Here is a 24684-nt window from a genome sequence, read left to right as displayed (position 1 = left end):
CTTTTAATTTAAGTTTGTGTTATGATTCAAAGTTCAACCTTTAATTGTCCAATTCTCAAATTTTAACCCATGTGAGTGCGTTATGATTGCTAATTGCCGTGGGCTAATCGCCGATAGATCGCTAGTCATCGACCTTCACAAGCTATAACTGCTAATTGCCGTAGGCTAATAAGGACGCTGTTAAGTTTAAAAATTTTGACCAAGTCCCGAAGGGATCTGTAGGGTAAAAAACATCAACGATCGCCAATTGCCGTAGGCTAATGTAGAGCGCCGTAGGATGTTAACATTTTAGCTGCCGTGGGCAAATATGAATTAAAGAGAGGCTAAAGTAATAGTGCCGAGGGCTTTCTATTAATTCTAGTAGAACAAATACATCGAGAAATTACAGTTCCAACCTGCCGTAGGCTAGGTCACTTGTAGTAGTACTTGAGATGTTCTACGTTCCAAGGATGGCCGAGGGCCTTGCCGTTGGTGCCTCTTAGTCGATAAGTTCCCGAGCGAAGGATACCGATGACTTCATATGGTCCTTCCCAGGAAGGTCCGAGGGTTCCTTCCGTGGTATCCTTCGTCGCAAGCGATACCTTGCGCATGACCCAGTCCCCGATTCGGAAAGAGCGGGGTCTGACCCTAGAATCATAATACCGAGACACACGCTGCTTGTAGGCTTCATTTCGAAGATTGGCCTGTGCTCGGTGCTCCTCGAGTAGGTCAAGGTTTAGAGACATGGCCTCCTCGTTCTGCTTTGGTGCGAAGGCTTCCGTTCGGTAGGAAGGTTCGCCGATTTCCACGGGAACCACTGCTTCCGATCCAAAGGCCAGAGAAAAAGGGGTCTCTCCAGTGGACGTTCGGTAAGACGTCCGAATGGCCCACAGTGCTTCGGGAAGTTTTTCCGGCCATGCTCCCTTTGCCTTGTCCAGCTGCCGTTTCAGCAGTTTCTTCACTATTTTGTTTATTGCTTCGACCTGACCGTTCGACTGGGGATGGGCCGGTGATGCAAAAAACAAGTTGATTTTCAAACGGGTGCAAAATTGTCTGAAGAGTTCCGAATCGAATTGCCTGCCGTTATCGGTAATGATAGCATATGGGATACCGAATCGGCAACATATGTGAGTCCAGACGAAATCTTCAATCTTTGCTGCCGTTATGGTTGCAAGAGGTTCGGCTTCTACCCATTTGGTGAAGTAGTCAACGGCAACCACTGCATATTTTACCTGCCCCGTGCCTTGCGGCATTGGGCCAATCAGGTCCAGTCCCCATTGTGCGAAAGGCCAAGGACTTACAATCGGTGTGAGAGGTTCAGCAGGGATATGTGGGATATTACCGAAGCGCTGGCATTTGTCACACCTCTTCACCAGTGTATTGGCGTCCTGATGCATGGTTGGCCAAAAGTATCCCTGCCGAAAGACTTTGTAGGCGAGAGATCGGGACCCGGAATGGTCGCCACACACACCGCTGTGAATCTCCCGAAGGATGTACTCCCCTTGCTCTGCCGTGAGGCATTTGAGATACGGGGTAGTGTAGCCGCGCTTGTAGAGTACATCGTTGATAACTGTGTATCTTGCTGATCGGTATCTCAGCTTCCGGGCCTGGGCTTTATCCTCAGGAAGGGTGCCGTTCGTCAGGTATAAGTAGATAGGAGACATCCATGTATCCTCATACCGTACGGCACACGCTTCGGAGGTTACCGTGCTCGGTTGGGCAAGGATCTCCACTGGTACCTTTCTTCCGACTTTGTCGTTTATCGCCGAAGCGAGTCTTGCCAAAGCATCGGCATGGCTGTTTTCGCCTCTGGGGATCTGTTTGATCTCGTATGCTTGGAAACTTCGGAGTAGCTGATGGGCGGTTGAAAGGTAGGCGTACATGGAGGCATCCTTGGCGGCGAAGTCTGCCGTTACCTGGTTCACAATGAGCTGGGAGTCGCTGTGAATTCGGATTTGCTTTGCATTCATGCTCTTGGCTAACCGAAGGCCGGCCAAGAGGGCTTCGTATTCCGCTTCATTGTTGGATGTCCGGAAGTCGAATCGGAGGGCGTACTCGATTTTGAGTCCGTCCGGTGTTGTCAGCACCAAGCCCGCTCCGCATCCTTGCTGGTTTGCCGAGCCATCGACGTGCAAACCCCAGACGGGAGTTGATGTGTCGAGGCGTCGGCGCCTGGTTGATCCGGCAAGATGGTCTCGGTAATTGCCTCAGATGTCGGTTGTACTGTCGCTGGGGTAAGCTCGGAGATAAAATCGGCAACAGCCTGGCCCTTCTCCGCGGGCCTCGGAACGAACTGTATGTCGAATTCCCCGAGTTCGATCGCCCATTTGATCAATCGGCCCGAAATTTCTGGTTTCTGGAGAACTTGCCGGAGGGGTTGGTTGGTCAGGACTTTGATCCCGTGTGCCTGGAAGTATGGCCGAAGTCTTCGTGCCGAGACAACAAGGGCTAGAGCCAGCTGCTCTAATGGTGGATACCGAAGTTCCGCACTCTGGAGTGCCTTGCTGACATAGAAGATTGGTAATTCTGCCTTCTCTGGTTTCCGAATTAGTACCGAGCTGACGGCAGTTCCGGATACCGAGAGGTAGAGGTAGAGAATTTCCCCAGGCAGCGGTTTTGACAAAAGGGGGGCTTTGCTCATGTAGTTCTTCAGGGCTTGAAATGCGTTATCGCATTCGGCAGTCCATGTGATATCCCGTTTGCCCCCTTTCAAGGCTTTGAAGAACGGTACACATTTATCGGTAGCCTTCGATATGAAGCGGGTCAGGGCGGCCACGCGTCCGGTAAGGCTCTGAATGTCCTTCGTCGTCTTCGGCCTCTCCATATCGATGATTGCCTTTATTTTCTCGGGATTCGCCTCAATCCCCCTCTGACTGATCATGAATCCGAGGAATTTCCCGGAAGATACACCGAAGGCGCATTTCTTCGGGTTCAGCCTCATCCTGTAGTCTTTTAGTATGCCGAACATGATCGATAAGTTCTGCAGGTGATCTTCGGCAGTTCTGCTTTTTACCAACATGTCGTCAACATAAACCTCCATGATGTTGCCGATGTAACCGGCGAAGATTTTGTTGACGAGCCTTTGATAAGTTGCCCCCGCGTTCTTCAGACCGAACGGCATGACATTATAACAGTACAACCCTTTGTCCGTTATGAATGCGGTATGTTCGCTGTCGGGAGGGTGCATGAATATCTGGTTATAGCCGGAGTAGGCATCCATAAAGCTCAGCAGTTCGTGGCCGGCAGTGGCATCCACGAGCTGGTCTATCCGTGGCAACGGAAAGCTGTCCTTCGGGCAGGCCTTGTTGAGGTCGGTATAGTCTTGGCACATCCGCCACCCGCCCGTGGACTTTCTTACCATGACGGAGTTGGCAAGCCATACCGGATACGTTGCTTCCCGGATGAAACCGATGGTTTGAAGTTTCTCGACTTCCGTGCGCATCGCCTCATACCGTTCGGCATCGTATGATCGGCGCTTCTGCCTTACGGGCTTATAGGCGGAGGAGATGGTGAGTTTATGGCTAATCACGTCCGGGGCGATGCCGGGCATGTCCTCGTAAGACCATGCGAAAACTTCCGAATGATGCCGCAAGAAGTCTATGAATTGCGTTCGGAGGTTCGCAGTGAGTCTAGTGCCGATTCTAACCTGTCGATCGGGCTGTTCATCGCTCAAGGTTATGGTTTCCAATTCTTCGGCAGGTTGTGTGTGAGGGGTGGGAGATTCATCTCTAGGGTCGTCAACCGGTCCAGTACCGTTCGGTAAACCCTGCACCGTCATGGTCTCGTTGGGGAGTATGAACGAGGTTGCCTTGAGCGCCGTAGCGTAGCAAGTCCGCGCGCTGAATTGATTTCCCCGGATTGCCCCCGTGCCGTTCGGGGTAGGGAACTTCATCAACAGCATGTGGGGCGAAAGATGCGCCTTGATCCTCGTCAGTGCCGTTCGGCCAACGATAACGTTGTATGCCGTCGGGCAGTCGACGATGAGGAACTGATCGTACGTTGTTGCTTTTTTTGGTGCCGTGCCAAATGTAATTGGCAGTCTGACACTACCGATTGGTTGGACCAAGTCTCCAGAGAAGCTTAACAGAGGTGTCAACTGCCGGTCGACTTGGTTGTCATTGATTCCCATCTCTCTGAAAGCTTCAGCAAAGATTACGCTCACGGAGCTCCCGGTATCGATCAGCACTCGCCCTACATCGTAATCGGCAATTTCAGCTCGGATGATCATTGGGTCGTCGTGGGGATAGAGGATTCCCTCTTCTTCCTCTTGGCAAAATGTGATCGGCTCCCAACGAACTTTTGGTGTTTCCTGGAACCGATTCATCTCTATTCCGAGCACCTGAGGGAACTGTGCGGCACGCACATACTGTTTCATCGAACGGTGGCTCGTCCCCGCAACGGTAGGTCCTCCGCTGATAGTGCTGATCATGTTTATCTGCCGAGGAGGGTTCGGCACCGGCGCCGATGGCGGCCGGGCGATATACTGGTCCAGTTTCCCTTCTCGGATCAGCCGCTCCACAATCTTTCTCAAACTTATACAATCTTCCGTGTTGTGGCTGTTGTGCTGATGGTATCGGCAGAATTTACCGGTCTCCCGGTTGTCTTGCCGATTGGGTCTTCTAACATTCGGCTTCGGTATGGCCTCCTGTTCGTTCATCAGAACGGTTTCATACGTGGTATTCAGCAGGGTGAAGACCTCGTTGCCGTGGTCACGGTTGGGCAGGGGTCCTCGGTTGTCGTTGTGACCATACCGACCTTTCCCTTTCTTTGGCTGATCTCTCCGATCGTCACGGTTATCTTTCCGCTTATGGCCCGCCGAATATGAGTCGGTCCTATCGTAGGATGGCGCCTTCGCAGGGTAAGCGTTTGGCTTGGCATCCTCTCGGCGTGCCGAAGCGCTTGGTTTTGAGTTGAAGTACTCGGCCTTGGCGTGCACCGCCGCCTGCTTCATCAGCTCATCATACGTGCGCCAGTTGCTGCTGTGTACTAGGTATCGGAAATGCGAGGACCGAAGGCCACTCTTGAAGGCGCCGTAGGCTGCCCTATCATCTGTTTCCGGACACCTTGAGTACTCGTGACTGAAACGCGCCGCATACTCTCTCAGTGGCTCGTCCTCTCTCTGCCGAATCGTGTACAGATCATCGGCAGAGTAAAGGCGGTCCGTTTGGATCATGAAGTGGTTGAGGAAGATCTGCTTCAGCTCGTCGAAAAAATCCACCGTTTCCGGCTCCAGACGGTAGAACCAATTTAGGGCTGCCTCTGTAAGTGAAGATGGGAATAGCAGGCACTGCCCCTCGTCGCTTAGACCCTTGCATCCGATGGCAGACTGAAATGAATGAAGGTGGGTTAAAGGATCTTCGGTGCCAGTGTAGAAGGGTATGCGCAAGGGCTGCACTTCCCGATCCTGCCGAGAGCGACGGATGCGTCCCGTGAACGGCCCGGGCCGAAGCTTTCCCCACTCAGGTTCCTGGGAGCGAGCCTTGTCGTTTTCCATTTTCTGGACCTTCTGAAAAAGGAGTCGGACAACAGGGTCTCGGCTTGGGATTCCTTCGGCATCATAGTCTTCCAAGCGCCTTCGCGGGCTTACGGAGTTATCCCCCAAGTATTGAGTTGATACCGAACGGTAGGTGGACGTTTGCGCATCGGAAGGGATATACTCGGATGCAGACTCCGTGGAGTTCAATCCTTGGACCTTCCGAATTGGTGACTTACTTCCCCCGGCGTTCATCCGGGATTCTCGTAGTCGAGCGCTAATCCTGATCGGGGATCTCTGTCTCTCTGCCTCCCGATCGTTAAGCCGGTGTCGGCAATCAGAGTAGACCTTCTTCGGTATGTGCGGTTGGTCCCTAGGTGTCGGCACCACCAGTTGTTTGGAGGGCGCGGGCGTTGCCCTTGCTGCCCTTCGGTGCCTCCTCCTATGAGGGGTTCCCAAGCTTTCGGAAGAGTGAGTCGTCTGGATGTTCTGCGGTGCTGCTGGTGCAGCTGCCGTTGGGTTTCGTCCACTTTGGACGAAAGGTGGTGGTTGTGCTCCTGAAGCCTAGCCATGTCCTTTCGCAGAGATGCGATTTGGGCTACTAGCTCGGCCTCGGCGGCTGTTTGGGTTGATGGGGCGTTTCCGTAGGGAGTGCATGGGGGTAGCGCTGGGCTAGCCCCAGCTTGCCTTCCGAACGGTGCCCCGTCCTCCGGTAGAAAAGTGGGTATTGAAGTGGTCCCCATGTGTTTAGGGGATAGTGGGTTAATTGTTTTTCGGTTCCCACAGACGGCGCCAAACTGTTGATGCGAAAAAGTGGTTTGCACTCACCAAAGTGATGCTTTGAACACACCTTGCATTGAGGCTTTGTGTTTTCCTGATTTGAGAACTGAGTTGAAGTGTGGTTCTGTGCAGAATAATTATTCTGCTGTGACTTGTCTTTTGCCTCCCATGACTTCCCTTTAGAGTTCCAGCTTTCTGTGACTTAGATGAACCAGATTGAGAAGTATTTTTGTTCTGACCCTTTGAATTCACAGTGAATGAGGCAAATGCCTTCTCAGCTGTATCAACACTATGCATTTCAAGCCTTTGCTCCTGACTCTTCAAAATTGCAATTACTTCCTGCAAATCCACAGTTTCTAGTGTCTTTGTGTTTTCAATCACAATGCATATAGGGTCATACTTCTTACTTAGACTAATTAACACCTTCTGAACCTGCCTCTCATTTGACAAAACTTCACCAAACGTTTTCATTTGGTTAATCAATTCAGTTAGTCTAGTAAGATATTCAGATAAGGTTTTACTATCACGCATCCTAGTGTATTCAAATTCACGTCTAAGGTTTTGAAGCTTTACCGATCTAACATGCTCTCCACCATGATATTCTGAGTATAGCAGATTCCAAGCCATCTTTGCAGAGTCAGCATTTGCAATTCTGGAAAAAATCTGATCAGAAACAGCATTTTGAATGATACCCAAGGCCTTCGCATCCTTCATGAGAATCGCAGCTGTTTTCTCATCAATTTCTTCTTCTGAACCATCCTCAGATTCCTTCTTCGTTTGTGAATATGGGATTAAAAAACCCTTCTCTACCAAACCCCATAAACCATATGATCTGAATATGGTTACCATCTTAATCCTCCAAAATTCATAGTTCTCACCTGAGAAAATGGGGATTCTAGCCTCTGAACTTCCAGATCCAGCTATTACGAATTTCAGATTCACCTGGAAACAAGATGTTTTCAGATTCGACCCTTGATCGAGCTCAATCAGCTTCGTGAGCTTAGAATGAGCTCACCTCGATCGATTTTCTTCATAGAACAACACCCAGCTTTTGGATAATCAAACCTGGCTCTGAGGCCATGTTAGAGTTTTAGGATCTGTGTATGAGATTTTGTGAGAAGAGAGAAGAGAATTTAAGAAAACTTGACGAAATCCAAAACTGCTCTGCTATACGTGTAGCAGAGAGAACATTCTCATTAGCTCAGATTTTCAGTACTACTACACTCTCTTGGTGTGAGGAGAAATAACCGTTATGCACAGTACCAGCTGGATGCATTTTATCAAAGCAATCTCAGCCATTCACTATCTAACCAATCAAGCTATGACACCTGGACTAAGTGTAAAGAAATACAAATAAGCAGAAAACAAAACTCTTAATCTTGAAATCACCTCAAGCACTTATAATTCAACGAGTAGCACAACCACAAAACCCATCCATGAAAGCTTTTCGTAGGCTTCTGCCATGGTGCTAATGCTTCTCCTTTTTCTTTTTCTTTTTCTTGTTGGTTTATGAAAAGTGAAAACCAATGTCCACAAAACGATCCCTATATAAGAACTAGACGATATTTCATTAGGAAAACCAACATTTTTGTTTTTGTTTTGGTCAAATTCATTGTTTTTCTTATTTTCGGTCACATCCAATGCCACCCTTTTGTGCAATGTTTACTTTCTATTTGAAGTTTTTGCTCTACTAACCCTACACACCACAACTAGTTGATATGAATATTTGTTGGCGGATCTTTGTTGCCTCTCGTGCCATAGTTCTTTCTCATAAGTTTTTTTTATTGGAGCTTCAAAATGATAAGCTTATAGCATTGTATAAAACATTATAAAAAAAATTGTGTAGATTAGTTATATGGATAAGAAAAAGGAAAGATCTGCCTTGTAATGTAGTCATAATTGCATACAGAAATCTCTGTAGCTTGGTATCTTGGATTTCTTTTCTTTCCCTTATTTTCAAAGAAAAAGAAAAAGTAAAAAAGAAACATGTTACAACGTCATTCATAAATAAAGTATTGATTTTAGAATAACAATATTTCATTACCTTAATATGATGCGTCATGAACTTTCTTTATTTAAAATTATAAATATCATAATCATCATATCATACACATCAATTGGAATCTAGAAAATTAAAATAATAGTTTCCTCCCCAAAAAAAAAAATTTAAAATTAAAATATAGTAGTTGGCGCCCTAGTAATAGGGTGCTTGAAATTGCTAAAATGCTGGAGGAGGTGGAATCTCATAGCGAGGTGGACCATGTGAAGGCCCGGAATAATGCATCCTGAAATTGAAAGGATGAGGAGGAGGTGGAATCTCATAGCGAGGTGGACCGTGTGAAGGCCCGGAATAATGCATCCTGAAATTGAAAGGATGAGGAGGAGGAGGACTCGAAGTTCTTCCGCTAAGCCCTGATGGTGGAATTGGAGTGTACTTTGGTAAAGTATCAAAGTTGAAAGGATGAGGAGGAGGAGGAGGGTCCGAAGTTCTTCTGCTAGGCCCTGGTGGTGGAATTGGAGTGTACTTTGACAAAGTACCAAAGTTAAAAGGAGGAGGAGGAGGAGGGTCCGAAGTTCTTCCGCTAGGCCCTGATGGCGGAATTGGTGGGTACTTTGGCAAAGTACCGAAGTTGGAATGATGAGGAGGAGGAGGGGGAGGTCTTGAAGTTCTTTTGCTTGGCCAAGACGGAGGAATCAGAGTGCCCTTTGGCAAAGTACCAAAGTTGAATTTTCTTGATGTTCCAGTGTTAGGTCCAGTTGGTGGAACACGGGCCCTGGCTGCTTTCCAAAAATTCAAGCTTCTGTGGGTAAATTCACCACCCTGTGAAGAGCATGAGGCAAAGCCTAAAAGTAGCACAAGCAGAGAGGCCACCCATGAAATTTTTTCATAGGCTACTGCCATGTTATTTGAATGATTACAAATGGAAATGATGAAAACCAATCTCCACTACACGACCCTTATATAACAATTTAGAATCAGATTTCTCAAATTAATGTCACTTCTCTTTTTGGTCAAATCCCATGCACCTTTTGTGCAAATTTTATTTTCTATTTCAAGGGCCATCTACTAATCTTACTTCAGAAATTTTCTATTTATGCGTATTTGGTTTCTAGTCATTTGTAGTAAATGAGAAAAAAAATTGATATTCCCATTAATACCAACAACAAAAAATGAAGACGATTTTCACGATCAGATTAGGTTTTCCAACAACAACAAAAATAGATAAGATTATATTTGTTTAAATGAAGTTTTAAAGGGTAAATTTGAAAAAAATTATACATAAAATACTTAGAAAAAAATTAAAATTAAAATGTCTATATATATTTATAAAATTTCAGGTATTAGGAAGAAATCCCTATGGATTAGGAAGACTGTTACATACATGGTGAAATGGGATCCGGATTCTCTACTCTGATTTTCTCTGTCATAATCTGCTTTACTTTCACTATAATGCTGCCACACCATTAAAGAGCAATCCAAAGGTAGAGAATATAACACTTATATTTTAGAAATAAATAACATATATTATATGTATTTTTGACAAAGTAAAGGCAATAAACAACGTTCTCTCCAATCAAATTAGAGCAAGATGAATGAGAGTTTTTTTTTCTATTCTTTTCACGTTTTAGTTTTAAACTTTTAATTGATTAACGAGAGATTAAAATGTCTATATATATTTATAAAATTTCAGGTATTAGGAAGAAATCCCTATGGATTAGGAAGACTGTTACATACATGGTGAAATGGGATCCGAATTCTCTACTCTGATTTTCTCTGTCATAATCTGCTTTACTTTCACTGTAATGCTGCCACACCATTAAAGAGCAATCCAAAGGTAGAGAATATAACACTTATATTTTAGAAATAAATAACATATATTATATGTATTTTTGACAAAGTAAAGGCAATAAACAACGTTCTCTCCAATCAAATTAGAGCAACATGAATGAGAGTTTTTTTTTCTATTCTTTTCACGTTTTAGTTTTAAACTTTTAATTGATTAACGAGAGATGGAGAAGACCAAGAATTATGTCAAATTCGCGTTTGAGAAATCAGATAATTAATAAGTGTATGCTCGTTGTTTGATAATTAATAAGTGCATGCTCGTTTTTTGTTTTAGGTTGATGTGTCAACTTTTAAATTCCGTATGGAGAACAAAAGTAACTTTGGTATTTGGAACTTAAAACCAAAATCAACACTTGAATACGATATCAAACAAAATATTACAAATTAAGCAACCCAAAACCCTATTGATAGCAGATTACATAATCTAGGAAATTCAAAGAAAACCCATGAAAACTCAACTAAAAACCTAATAAATTGGCTCCCCATAATCTAAGCATCAAAGGGTCCGCTGGGATCAACCTGTTTGCAGATGCCCAAATAAGTAAGGTACAAGACTCTATCTTTGGCGCCAGTCCTGTGATTCTTGGTGTGCTTGCAGAAATACTTCAACTCGGAAAGCTTACAGCACCCTAGCATCTGACCCAAAAGCAAGAAGAGCCAATTGATCGACCGTTTCTTGGAAATCACAGGCTTCATACATTTGCTCTGATGACAATGATTGCAATCGGGCAATGTGGGATCCGTCCAAAATTCTGGTGCCCTGTCATGCATGGAGGACTTGTGTTCCGAAACGAACTTCGCAACTTCGAGGAATTTCTTGGGAAAATTATATGAAATCTCAAAGCTTTGGTCGCATTTCTTGCATTGAACAAGGCCAGTGATCGTATTCACGTGATTGGACTGCAGGTAGTGAAGGTTGTGGACCGTGGCACGTTTTGTTGTAGCCCAAGGGTATGGGGCTGGTATCGTTTCTGTTTTGCCTTGGCTTAGGGTTTGAGCAGGGGATCTTCGGGTTCGAGTCGGACGGGACAGGCCTGGTATGTCATGGTGAAAGGCAGGAGGGTTGCGTGGGAGATGGTAGAGGTGAAAATCAAAAGGTGGCGGTGGGGGAGGTGGCTGTGGCACTGCTGAAAAGAGAGGCAAGCGTTGTGGTGGTGGTGTTGAAGCCAAGAGAGGAGGAGGTTGGCTTGAGTTTGAATGCATGTATTGGCTATGAGGCGTTGAGAGGGAAAGGGTCAGGAGATCTTCATGTTCTTCATCAATTTCAGAGGGTTTGAAGTTTTTCATCATGATGTTTTTAGGGTTTCTAGTGTGGAGACAAAGAAGGCGTGGGAAAGAATTTGGGGAACGAATTTGAGGGAAGACAAGAGAAAGAAGGAAGACAGTTTTGTTTTTGTTTAGGAATATATAACTGATTTTGAGAAAATAAGTAGTGGGAATCAAAAGTATTCTGATGAGACTATAATTCTGAATGTTTAATTTTATTTTTTAAAAGGATAACCTTGTAAAATTGTTATATGGTATATGCTTGTAGATACGATATTTTGGATAATTTGTTTTCCAATTTAAATTTGGAACTCCACCGTGAATTTATCCATGTTGTTTGAAAAAAAAAAAAAAAAAATTCTGAACTGAGGAAATAATTTGCTAAACACCGAATTAATGTGTTTTAATTAAAACAAATAGTGAAATAAGTTGCCAATATCATCGTCCGTGTTTTAGTTTCTTTTGTTTTAGCAGGGTTTGTTGTCTTTGATTACTTTAGATTTGAATTAGTCCTAGTCCCTAGTCTATAGGAAGTTGATTTAGATAAGACAGTGGGATATAATCAGCAGGTTTTGTGGGATATCACTCCTACAACATTACCTAGTTCAACTACAAAGTAAATATTTCAAAATTACCTATAGTAGTTCAATTACAAAGTAAATACTTCAAAAGTAGCTACAGAATGGTAAGTTCTGCCATGTGCAACTTCAAGTTTTTGTTTGATATATGAATTACTGTCAATTGAAAGCAGGGAATGACAATGCACCAAATGGAAAGTCAATGTATCAACTATTACCATCATATTGAAAGTCAAGGTATCAACTACTACGAACTTAACGAATTCGTCGATATTTCATTAATTTATTGATACGTGACACAAGAAATTCACATATAATATGACCTGTGGATTAGACACTACTACAATTTTAGCTTGTACTGACGGACTAATACTGATGAAAGAGCAGCTTAGTCAGTACTAAGACCAAATACTGGCAAAATAAAGTGATTTGTCACTAGTAAATAATACTGACAAAGTCTTTTGTCATTACTACCTTTACTGACGAGACACTGCGCCAGTCTCTTTTAACGCGGGAAGTGAAAACATAAGCGCCCAAATTTTCAGACACCAGGAAGCCAAATTTTTTTTTTTGACGAGTTTGATTGCCAATACTATTCTTAAATATAATTTTTAACTTCAAATTTTTCCTATTGATATATAAAAAACTTCAATTGTTTACTTGAGCTTTTCTACTTCCTCCAAACCGACCATCTCTTCCATCTTCTTTTCATTGAAGAATGAATTGTATTCTTCCTCAGAGCCAGTGGAGTTGGAGTCATGTGTGGTAGTGATTTTCGTATCTGCTCATTCAGATTGAGAGAGATAGAGATTAAATTTGGGGGGTTTTCCTTGCTTTTCTCAATTGGGGTTGCTAATTCAGATTGAGAGAGAGATTAAATCTGGGGGTTCTTTGCTCTTTTCAATTGGGGCTGACTTGGTTGTCCTTCATTAAAGAGGGCCTCTGTTTTGGTGAGATTTTTGTGCCTCTGTTCTGGTGAAATTTTTGTTCTTATTTTGTTTGTTTATTTTATTTTTTCAAGTATTTTAGTGTAGGTAATGACCCATGAATCCTTCCAATTAGATATAAAAATTAGAATACTGATTTTATTCCAAGATATAAACGAATCCTTTGATTTTTCAAAGCTCTTGTTTTAATTTTTTATTATTTGTTGGTGAAGTTTGATATGTGGGTATGTATGTATTAATCTACTGCAGGAGTGTTGAATTGTTGTTGGAAACTTAGAATCCAGGTGTGTTTCCCTTTACTTTTTTCTATTATATTGATGCTCTTTTATTATTGTTGAATAAGATTGTTCATAGTATTGAGATTATCGGGCTTTTATCTATGAGTTGATATGTTGTTTAATATGTATACTTTATTTGTTTTTATGACGTGAGTTTCTTTAGCTATTAAGTGGGTCTAGTTGTTTGGTGTTATAGTTCTTTTCTTCAGTTGAATGAATGTGCAATTTCTTAGTTAATATATTCTTTAGACACAGGTTTTTGTTATTTTAATTTGGTTTTTCTTGTGAATTGATGTAGATGGTCATGAGAGTCATCTAATGGATAATAAATTGACCCACCTGATAGGAATTTATAGACAATAAGTATGAGGGATGATCTGTGCTGAATAATTGTATTTGGTGCCTTGCACTCAATATAGGTGAACTATGGATAAAAGTTGGGTACATTTAAGGAGAAATTGTAAGGAATACGCAGACGGAATGAGAATGTTTTTAGATGATGTCTTTGCCAAAGTGGGTTTTGGAGAGAGGGTCATATGTCCTTGCAAAAAATGTTGTAATCGTTATCGCTATGAAAGAAACATCATCTAGCTGCATCTTATAGAAAAAAGAAATGGATCCCACATATATGAATGGCCCTTGGAGGCATCATGGGGAGCCCATGACAAATTTACCATTCCAAGAGGATATAGAATCAGTTCATAATGAAGAAGTTTGTATAGATGACATTCATGATTTTCTCAATGAAGCCTTTGTGCAACCAATAATTGGAGAAACTGTTGGGACTTCGACAGAGCCACCTATCTTTGATGGCCAAACACCTGAGGCTGAAATATTTTATAAGTTACTTGAATAAGCAGATATGGAGTTGTACCCTGGGTGTAAATATAAGAAATTGTATTCTGTGGTAATAGTTTTTTTTACCAATGATGTCTGATTAATTTGTTACCCCTTCACTGTTATGCATATCAAATTTTTTAGATGAGCAGTTCTCAAGATAGTTCACAAGAAGGGCCCAACGCTGACTTTAGGGATAGTCTAGAGGGAGATGGTTCTATAAGTGCTACTGGTATGTTGGTATTCTTTTCCTTTTTCTTTTAATAAACTGGTATGTTTTAATCATATACAAATGTATTGAATATGGGATGTTTCACGGTCACATCATCTCCAAATAGCTATGCTAATTTTTCATTTGAATAATGTGTGAGAAACTTATTACCTTGCAGTTTCTTATTATTTTCTTGTTGTATTGATCAGTTAAAATTAACTTTTCATGTAGGCAAGGAGGCGAAGCAAGGTCGAGGTCAAGGGAAATGCAACTGGTTTCTAAATAACAAAAAAGAGTCAGTTGATTTATCTCCATTTGGCAGAGTTATTAGTGACAATAGTCCCCATTTTTCTAGATACATGGGTATTTTGGCGCGGGATGCCAATCTAATTCCGATCAAGTATTTAAAATGGGAAAAAGTACCAGACTCTTGCAAACTTGATGTCTGGGACACTCTACGGGTTTGGTTTTCCTAAAATCATTGAATACTTATTGCATGAAATTGAGTTTAATAGGTATATTTCAAGTTGATGTAAGACTACCTTATTGTGGATGCAGGGCACCATTGAATTTCGTCCTGAACAACAACCTATGATTCATGTCTTCAAGGATGTAACAATGAAGAATATTGAAAAACTGTGGAGAAGTTTCAAGAGTGATTTGAAGAAAGCTTATTATAAGCCTTTCACAGGAAGTAAAAGACGGTGGCAATGTGGGGATTCTCGTGTAGACCCAGATCAATGGAGGGTGTTGGTTGAACATTGGGAAAAAGATGAGATTGCAGTACGTATTATTACACAACACTCAGTATATATAATCTGTGCAATGATTAAGTATATTTTGTTTTTGCTAATAAAAGGAGCAAGCTAAAAGAAATGCTGAAAATCGGAGTAAACAAACATTGAATCACACATCCGGGACAAAGTCTTATGCTCGCAGCAAAGCACAATATGTAAGTTTTGATGATGCACTTGAATGTTTACTCTTTACTATATTTAAATATTGAGCATATGAGGTTGTGTTAGCTAATTGATTATCTTATTTTATTTTATTGATTGCATGCTAAGAATAAGAAACATGGTGAAGACCCCGATCCTATTTGGTTTTTCCAAGATAAGCATACGCGGCGTGACGAAGATCGATCATGGGTTAACTTGGTGGCTGAGCAGAAATATGTAAGCATATGGACTATATATTGGAATAATTATATATAAGTTCATTTTCATGAGGAATTGTTAGCCATAATCCAGGATGTTTCTCTTATTTTGTTTTGGTTGACTTTTTTTTTTTTTTTTTTAAAGCATATGGAAAGTTGTTTGGAGGTAGTTTTTTTTTCTTGTTCACCATTCTTTATGTTCTTTTATTTGTTTAAGCATATGAAGAACAAAGCAGTAGAGGTCCAGAAGACTAATTGGCCTAAATTTTTATTACATAATGCATTTCATCATTGTAGAGTTTATTGGGCTAGTTCTATGATGACCATAATTTGATGGAGAAGGATATATATTTCGTTTTTGTTAGGCTGAAATGCAGGAAAAGTTGAAGGAATTGGTTGAAGATGAATGTCCTGATAATTTAGAGACGCGAAGAAGGGCTTATGTTGAGGCAATGGGTCCTGAGACAAATAATAGTGTTCGTGGTGAAGGACTTGGGGTGAAACCCCATCAGGTGCCTTGGATTCAAATGAAAGCAGGGTCATCCAACCGATTGCGAGGGCACGACTATGTTCACCTTGAGTCACAGTATGTAGAGTTACAAGAAAGGTACAAACATGACCAGGATCATTGGCGTTCTGAATTGAAGGCGATGGAGGAGTTGTTGAAGCATAACCAGCAAGAGATTGAGGAAATGAGGCAGATGTTATCGCGCTCGTCAGCTTCGCATCATCCATTGCACCAGCAGCTGCCAAACCCATTCCATATGTCGTATTACTCGCCGCAGATGTTCCATCAAATGCCTTATCAAGCCAGGTCAGTTACTCCTACTGGTGGGTTAACTGGATTGCTGAGGGGGGATGCATACCCAAGTGCGACAGACTTTTTAGAATCAGATCAAGGTACTCATGGACTTGAATAGATGCAATTACTTAGTGTTATGCATTTTTGGTATATATAGTTGCTGACGTTGTATTTTGGACCCTATTGGGGTATGCATGCTTTTGTAGTGTATTTGTTGAATATTTGGAATTGCATACTTTTGTATAGTAAGGGCACCTAAAGTTTTTGAACTCTACTGATGTAGGCAGACTTTGTAATATTTGGCTATTGTAATCGACATTGGTAGTTTATATTTATAAGGATGGGGGTTGAATGGTTGAATCTATGAGTATTTATAATTGTTATTACATTTTCAGAATCCATTAAATTTTTATTAAAGAAAAACGTCCATTATATTCGAAAACAAAAGACATTTCAGAAAAGGATATCTAAAGACGCATCAGCTCAGAAGCAAATTCACTGAAATTTTTTTTTTGGTTGAAAACAATACTGACAAATCTTTGCCACTAGTACTCCATCCTAAAATAATAATCCTGACAAAAGCTTGCTTAATAGTGGCTATTTGTTTTGTCAGTAATAATTTAGAGGCACTTCATGACTTGTGTCAGAGACACACCTCTACTGACAAATAAGTTGCAAAAGTTGGTCAGTAATAGTAATACTGACGGGACTTTTACTGACTATACTCATTTTCGTCGCTGTACTCGTCAGGAAGTAATTACTGACGAAGTTCCGTCAGTAATGGTGTTTTTACCGACAACAAAGGGTTGCCAGGACAGGGAAAAATTGTAGTAGTGAGACTAGTAATTGGTATCTTTAGTACCTGTCACACATTTGAATTAGTCGTATCCCAAATTCAAAGTTCTTGATGGATCATGAGGAGAAGGAAGAAGACGAGTGTTGGATTCTTGTTGTCGTATGTCCAGTGCATGTGTATTTGATTTTTATTCAAATGTAGCAAACAAAAGGATTATGAGTCCTATATGATTCTTGGCGTGCTTACGGAAATACTTCAATTCAAAAAGCTTACAGCACCCAAGCATTTGAACCAAAAGCATGAACAGCACATTCATGGACCGTTCTTCGAAACCACAGCCCTCATACAATTTTTTCTATTCACAATTAATGCATACAATTGGGCAATGCGGGATTCATCCAAACGGCTGGTGCTTTGTCATGCATGGTGCGTTTGTGTTCCAAAAGGAAACTTGCAATCTCCATGAAGTTCTGGTGCAAATCATAATAAATCTAGTAGCTTTTGTCACATTTCTCGCATAGAACAAGGCTGTTGATCATTATCATGTAGGCCAAGGGGTGGAGTTAGAATTGTAAGGTTGGGGGCCGAAATAGTATATCACATATATAAGTTTTCAAGATGAGTTACATGTTAGAGCTAAATATTTCTAGCTTAGATCTTCCAGTCAGGCAGTAGGGTTGTGTTGGAGATTGGAGAGGTGAAAATCAGAAGGTGGTGGTGAGGATGGTGGCTGTGGCACTGGTGAAAGGTGTTGATGTCAAGGGAGGTGTTTGCGGTGAGTTTGTAGGCATTGGTATGCTATGGCCAGTTGAGAAGGATAGGTTTAGAAGATCTTCCTCTTCTTCATCAATCTCAGAGGGTTTAGAGTTTCAATTTTTGTATGGAGACAAGAAGGATTCAGATAAAATTTGGGGAAGAAATTTTTCAAGGAACACGAAGACAGTTTTGTTTTGAAATTATAACAGATTTTAGAAAATAAGTAGTAGTGAATCAAAATTTACAATTAGAATTCCACCCCATCAGAATACTTTTGATTTACCAATACTTCTTATTTTCTCAAAATCCATTATATTCCTTCAATTAAAACTTGTCTTTTTTTTTTTCTTTTTTTTTTTTTCTCCTCTGAAGTTTCTTCCCCAAATTTTCTTCTTCTTTGTCTCCTCCACAAAACTGAAACGATAAACCACCAATAGGTTCATTGGTTATCTTATATTTTCACATTCCAAATTTCATTGCCGTGTTTTTACATATCTTATTTTTCCTTTTTTACCAAAATGTCTTTTTTATTTTCTCCTTTCGAGTGTCCAAGCACCGACAAATCTTGATTGTTCTAAATTTATTGGAGTTCATTGTCATTTTTTCTGCTAGCTTCACATAAACCTGTACAATTAGTGAACCACATATCCAACACTTGATTAATTACTAGGGATGAAATCAAATAAAAGAATTTCAAAATTTCAAAAAATTCCTAGTGAAGTATAATCTAGTTATCTTATAATAAAGCATGGAGAACATGGCAGCCCCCCAAAAATGTCTTGGATAACCTTGGTGCTTTTGCTAGTTCTGACAAATCCAATCTTTCTGACTGAGGTCTTCATGAAAATTGAATTTTGATATGTTACCAAATGTCACTCCAACTTCACCATCAAGTCGTGGTAAAGGAGACGATGCAATTCCAACTCCTTTAAGTTCATCTAAGAAAATTAAATTTGAACCAAATTGGATGTAGTAAGAGGACGCTATAACCAAATTGGAAGTCAAGGTATATATCAACTATAACCTCAAATTATTAATCTCAACCGATTGGTTGATATTTCATTAATTTATTAATATGTGATCCTATTTTGGATCTCATTTATAAATTATAACAAGAAATTTACATATAATATGACGTGTCGATTAGAATGGCATTGGCACACACGCATCTAGTATGTTATCAAATTAACGGCATAGATACAATTTGATTAAAATAAATTTAAAATAGCTATATACATTTATAAAATATGAAATTTTTTTCCTTCGTTTTCTCACAAACAAGTATTACAAACATTGCGAACAAAACTCATAGTCAAAATCAATAATTGAATATGATATGAATCAAAAGATTACAGATTAAGCAAACCCAAAACCTTATTGAAACCAGAGTTACATGATCTTTGAAAATTCAAAGAAAACCCATGAAAACTCAAACTAAATTGGTGCCCCATGATCCAAGTATCAAAGGTTCCATTGGGACCAATCTGTTTGCAGAGGCCCAAATAAGATACAAGACTCTATCCTTAGCACCAAAAAAGTCCTTTGAGTCTTGGTGTGCTTGCAGAGATAGTACTTGACCCAAAAGAACTAATTCAGGAAGCTTACAGCCCCAAACATTTGACCCAAAGAAAGAACAATCAGTTTATGGACCGTTTCTTCGAAATCACAGGCTTCATGAAATTGTGCTGTACACAATGCTTACAATTGGGCAGTATGAGATTCATCCAATCCAAACGGCTGCTGCTCTATCATGCATGGTGCGTTTGTATTCCGAAATGTAACTCGCAATTTTCATGCATATATGGTGCTTTTGTCATATTTTTCGCATTGAACAAGTCCGCTGATCATGTCCAAGCCATTGGACAGGAGATATTTATGTGGACCGTCGCTGTAGCCCAACGGAATGGGGCTGGGCTGGCTGATATACTTTCTGGTTTGCCTTGTTTGAACATGGTGGAGTTGTGTGGGAGATTGGAGAAATGAAAGTCAAAAGGCGGTGTTGGTTGTAGCACTAGTGAACATAGAGACAGAGGCTGTGATGTTATTGATGTCAAGCTGGTGGATAGCGAGAATCAGATTTTGGGAAGTAAGATGAGGTAATTGATGAAATTGTGATTAAACTTTTCAACATATATTTGTTGGAGTTTTATAACTTTATATCATAATCATGCGGGTAATTTATTTTTCCAATTTAAATTTGGAACTTATAAGAAATCTCAAAGCTTTCATCGCATTTATTGCATTGACAAAGCCAGTGATCTCGTTTTGTTGTAGCCCAAGGGTATCGGGCTGGGATGGTTTCTATTTTGCCTTGGCTTAGGGTTTGAGCAATGGATCTTTGAGTTTGGGAAGGGCGGGACGAGCGGGTAGATCATGGGAGATAATAGGAGGATTGTGTTGGGATGGCAGAGGTGAAAATCAAAAGGTGGTGGAGGGGTTGGTGGCTATGTGACTGGTGAAAACATAGTCAAGGGTTGTGGTGGTGTTGATGGCAATAGGTAAGACCAAAGAAAGAAAGACAATTTTATTTTTGTTTAGATCACTCAAGAGTGTACGAATCCAATGTGAGGTAAAAGTAACCCCAAAATCCAATGTGAGGTTGTCACTTTTCTTCTGATCAAATCCAATGCACAAATATGTTAGCGATTAGCGTTTGATATTTGATTTTTATTCCACTACCAAAAAAAAATGGCAACAGTTATCATTTTGTCACCAATTTTGGTGATTATTGTGAGTTACTGGCAACAGTCACCAAAATTGGTGACAAAATGGTGACTATTGCCATTTTTTTTTTGCAGTGTTGAAATGTAGTCTCAACAAAAAACGTGGATTTTGACTTTGACAATAAGATTAAGTAGAATGTGAAAAACAATATTTGCATACGAAACAAAACTAAGCAACACAAAACCTTATTTTACATATAATCTTTGAAAATATAAAGAAAACCTGTGAATTAATTCAAAGAAGACCCATGAAACCTCAACTAAACAGCTAAATTAATAGCGCCCCATAATCTAAATATATCAAGGGGTCCAATGGGGAGCAAGCTGTTTGTAGATGCCTAAATAAGTAAGATGCAAGACTCTATCTTTAGCACCAGTCCTATGATTCTTGGTGTGCTTGCAGAAATACTTCAACTCAGAAGTCTGACAGCACCCAAGCATTTGACCCAAAAACAAGAATAACCAATTGATGGACCGTTTCTTGGAAATCACAGGCTTCATGCAATTCCTCTGATCACAATGCTTGCAATCAGGCAATGCGGGATTCATCCAAACGGTTGGTGCTCTGTCATGCATGGAGCTTTTGTGTTCCGAAATGTAACTCGCAATCTCCGTGAACTTCTGCCTCAAATCGTAAGAAATCTCATAGCTTTCGTCACACTTCTGGCATTGAACAAGGCCGCTGATCGTGCCGATGCGATTGGAATGGAGATATTCAAGACTCTGGACCGTAGCACGTTTTGGTGCAGCCCAAGGGAATGGGGCTTCTATGCCTTCTGGTTTGCGCTGTTTGAGCATGGTGAGAGGCTGGCAGAGGCAGGAGGGTTTATGTGGGAGAGAGTTAATTTGTAGGGCTTGGTGTTGATGGGTTATATATGACGAGAGAAAGGGTTAGTAGATAATTTCATCTTTTTCATCAATTTCGAAGGTTTTTTTTTGAGGTTTTAATTTGACCAGAGAAAGAAGGAAGACAGTTTTTCTTTTTCTTTTTAGAAGTGAGAAAAATAAGTAGTGGTCAATCGTAAGTATTCTGATGAGAGTAAAATTCTGCATTCAGAATGATAAACTTGTTAAATTTTTATGATATGGTGGTAAATCAGAAGTGTTCTGATGAGAGTAAAATTCTAAATGAAAAACTTGTTAAGATTGTTATGATATATGCTTGTACATATTTGAAGTTACAAGCATATTCTGATTGGCTGCTCACAAGAACTTGGCCCAAAAGAATAGCCCATTAAGAGTCGGGGTTGTTAGGACAATACTAATTATTAAGTTGCTAATCATCACATGTTTTTCACTTTATTTTGCTTTAACATGTTTTTGGACAAAGAACTTATAGTTCAAGTGGTTATAAGCACTCATGCACCCGAGATTCTGTGTTCGAATCCCTTCTCTTAATATCGCTTGTATCAAAACATAGCATAGTAAGTTGCTCCCTTGGACACATCTTATATTCAGCCATGTGCAACTGGAACCTCTTGCATGAGTCAAGATCAAATAATTGGTGTGGGCTTCAGAAGTTTTTGTTTGATATAGGGGTTACTGTGATACATATTAAGACCCATTTAGTAATATTCTTGTTTCTTTATATTTTTAAGTTAACAGAAGGAGGGAAGAAAAATAACAATTTTGGATAACTAAATGTAAAAATGCCACCTGCATTGGGAAAAAAAGTTGGGTCATCTAGAGTTAACCGTTTTGATGAAAAAAGGGCGCCTTTACCTTAGTTGGTTTTACCTGGCTGCAACCAAGAATATGGTCCAGGAGCCGGCAAACCAACAATCTGATTTTTACTGTTTCCTAAGCAATATTTACAGCGCATAACAGTGGTAAAATACAGAACAAAATAGCTTTTAGGAAGCACATGGGGACTTGTTAAATAGAATAAAATGGGGAGGCCAGCCAAGCAGACTTTAAATTTGTAGGGTAATCTAAAAGGCTCCACCTTTTTTCTTATAAGAAACAGAAAGCAAAGGTCCCAAACTCAAAGCAAACTAAAAAGAGTGAACCATAATATGATAATGATATGGATTCTATTCTACCACTCACTCAACTTCCTACCTAGTTCCTGCCAAGCAATACAGAATCTGGTTCCTCTCCACCCATGCTGCTAATAGTGCATTTACACTAAGATTAATTATTAATTAATTTAATTCATTCACATCCAAACCATACAGCTACAGTAGCCTACTCTCTCTCTCTCTCTCTTCAATTACCTGTTATATTATTTCTTGGCCTCCAGTTTGGTAGGACAAGCTAGTGAGGTAGATGATGCAGACACTGTTGGCCAAAATTGAGCATTCTTCACCTTTGAGACACTGGCAAGGACACTCAATGGGGTTACATCTCCACTGACTGTCACCTTCTTGGCTGCAAAGTCTATGTTGAAAGATGTCACTCCTGCTCACATAAATTGACAACAATAATATTAAGTTCATATATTTATGAGAATGACCATTAATTGGATTTTAAATTTACTGAATGAGTTCTTGATTATGACTCTTAACATAGATAAAAAGGAGGCTATCTTGTTGAATTCCTTATCTTAATTTCAAGGAGCTAAACAATTACTGTATGGTAACAAAGCATAGGGGGTTACCTTCCATTCTAGATAGATGTTTTCTCAGTTTTCCTTCACAGCCTTTGCAGTGCAGGGACACCCTTAAGACTACAACCTGCAATCAAATCATACACTTTTTTTTTAATTTAATTTTACTCCTACACATACAGCTAGCTGCTTATATGACATAAGGTGGCTATGATTTTAGATTAATTTTGAGAAAGAAAAAAGAGCAATTTGAACAAACCTGGTTGGAAGGAGGAGGTGGTGGTTGTGGTTTTGACAGAGATGAGGAAGAGCCTGTTGAAGAATTATTGGCAGATTGATTTTCTTGATTCAGCACTGTAGCTGGGTTCTTTTTGTGCCCAACTGGAACCAATGCCAAAACTGGATCATAATCAGCTAACCCATCAAAGTACACAGTGTCACTCAAAAGGTATCTGGAGGAGCCAGGAGGGGTGATGAGATCAATTGGGTTGGCAGAGCTCTTCGTAACACTCTCACTTGGAACAGAGGAGAATTTCTTAACATTATCAGCTGGCTTGGGATTAGAAGCACTGCTCTTCCTCTTCTGGTCATTTTCTTTTGTGGAGCTAAAAGAGGAGCTCTTCTTCTTGGTTTGGTGATGGTCAGTGCTTGGTCTTGATGATGAGGAGGGGGAGCTTTTCTTTTTGCTCTTTTGGAGTTGATGGTAAGCCTTGGGATTGATTGGTGACTGAGAAGAAGAGCATGGAGCAATGGGCAGAGTTCTGGTGCTTGTGCTTCTTCTTGCATCTTTGATAATGGGGTTGTGGCGGTCGATTGCTCTGCCACCAAGTTGAATGATTGATGAGGATGAGGAGGATGATGCTTGATCCATGCTCAAACATATGGCTGTTGAAGCTTGGGATGCACAGAAGATATCTATGCCCTTCATCTTCATTTTGATAATGATGACTCAGGGGAACTAGTGGTTTACAGAATCTGCATAAGAGAGGGGGGGGAGAGAGAGAGAGAGCTTTAGAGAGATGGTAGTTTAATTTCTGCTTTTAAGCTTCAAGCTTACTCTTGCAGATAAAGGGGGAGATTTTGAAGAATCATAATAATATGGTTGTAGATTCCAAGCAAATTATATAGTAAAAAACTAGTTTAACTATATAATATACTACAAAAAAACAATATTGATGCAGATTATGGAGTTTTCATCCATAGTGAAATTTTCAGGACTCTGATTCTTACTATGCCAATGACTATTTGCCAAATTGGACTTTTGCAGTCGAACATTACTAGTTTGTCATTAACCAACCACAGTTCATGAGGCAGAACAAGTACAGAGGACTTGATGTTGAGATTGTGGTAAAGAAAACTTTACTTTTGCACAATATTGGTATTCCTGGATTAAATTGTATGAGGGTAAAATGAAAGTGGGGTAAGCTTTTAGCTCAACAGCAGCCAACCCAGAAAGTCATCTTTATGATCTGCAGCTAACTTTTCTGTGGATTCAATGGATGAAAATGATGTGTAGTTAGTGCCTTATTTCCTTTTCCAGTTATATTACAAGTCATAAATTTTCAACATTCTCACCTATCATTTGCTTATGAAAACACATGCAATTTAGACCTAAAACTGAGTCACATATAGCCTCAAAACTCTAAAGAAAAAAGTATCTACTCAAATTTGCTCAAATCCACCTCAAACTCAAAGTTAATTAATACA

The 24684-nt window shown here is 40.5% G+C and overlaps 5 protein-coding genes across 7 annotated transcripts; 1 reads left to right on the top strand and 4 right to left on the bottom strand.

Moving 5' to 3' along the window:
* Positions 1-410: 410 nt before the first annotated feature.
* LOC117630494 lies at positions 411-1949 on the bottom strand. Its single transcript, XM_034363202.1, has 2 exons — positions 1212-1949; positions 411-974 (listed from the first exon to the last, which is right to left on the bottom strand). The coding sequence occupies exons 1-2, from the start codon at positions 1947-1949 to the stop codon at positions 411-413; spliced, it is 1302 nt and encodes a 433-aa protein (XP_034219093.1).
* Positions 1950-8450: 6501 nt separating this feature from the next.
* Positions 8451-9134, bottom strand: LOC117630493 (protein diaphanous homolog 1-like). Its single transcript, XM_034363201.1, has one exon. The coding sequence runs from the start codon at positions 9132-9134 to the stop codon at positions 8451-8453; it is 684 nt and encodes a 227-aa protein (XP_034219092.1).
* Positions 9135-10568: 1434 nt separating this feature from the next.
* LOC117630492 lies at positions 10569-11369 on the bottom strand. Its single transcript, XM_034363200.1, has one exon. The coding sequence runs from the start codon at positions 11367-11369 to the stop codon at positions 10569-10571; it is 801 nt and encodes a 266-aa protein (XP_034219091.1).
* A 1249-nt stretch (positions 11370-12618) lies between these two features.
* Positions 12619-16493, top strand: LOC117632329. Of its 2 annotated transcripts, XM_034365773.1 has the most exons (8): positions 12619-12873; positions 13120-13154; positions 14130-14217; positions 14428-14491; positions 14755-14979; positions 15056-15148; positions 15264-15371; positions 15718-16493. In XM_034365773.1, exons 5-8 carry the CDS (start codon positions 14788-14790, stop codon positions 16270-16272), a joined length of 948 nt encoding a protein of 315 aa, XP_034221664.1. In that variant the 5' UTR covers positions 12619-12873; positions 13120-13154; positions 14130-14217; positions 14428-14491; positions 14755-14787; the 3' UTR covers positions 16273-16493. The 2 variants fall into 2 exon arrangements, with proteins under 2 accessions (XP_034221664.1, XP_034221663.1); XM_034365772.1 differs by lacking the exons at positions 12619-12873; positions 13120-13154; positions 14130-14217; positions 14428-14491 and adding an exon at positions 14522-14657.
* A 5816-nt stretch (positions 16494-22309) lies between these two features.
* Positions 22310-24334, bottom strand: LOC117633262 (protein SODIUM POTASSIUM ROOT DEFECTIVE 1-like). Of its 2 annotated transcripts, XM_034366988.1 has the most exons (4): positions 24208-24334; positions 23237-23952; positions 23029-23104; positions 22310-22829 (listed from the first exon to the last, which is right to left on the bottom strand). In XM_034366988.1, exons 2-4 carry the CDS (start codon positions 23909-23911, stop codon positions 22654-22656), a joined length of 927 nt encoding a protein of 308 aa, XP_034222879.1. In that variant the 5' UTR covers positions 23912-23952; positions 24208-24334; the 3' UTR covers positions 22310-22653. The 2 variants fall into 2 exon arrangements, with proteins under 2 accessions (XP_034222879.1, XP_034222876.1); XM_034366985.1 differs by lacking the exon at positions 24208-24334 and having other exon boundaries at positions 23237-24189.
* Positions 24335-24684: the final 350 nt, after the last annotated feature.

This window comes from Prunus dulcis, chromosome 6 (genome assembly GCF_902201215.1).
Source record: "Prunus dulcis chromosome 6, ALMONDv2, whole genome shotgun sequence".
NCBI lineage: Eukaryota > Viridiplantae > Streptophyta > Magnoliopsida > Rosales > Rosaceae > Prunus > Prunus dulcis.
This window is presented reverse-complemented; position numbering and strand designations above follow the sequence as displayed.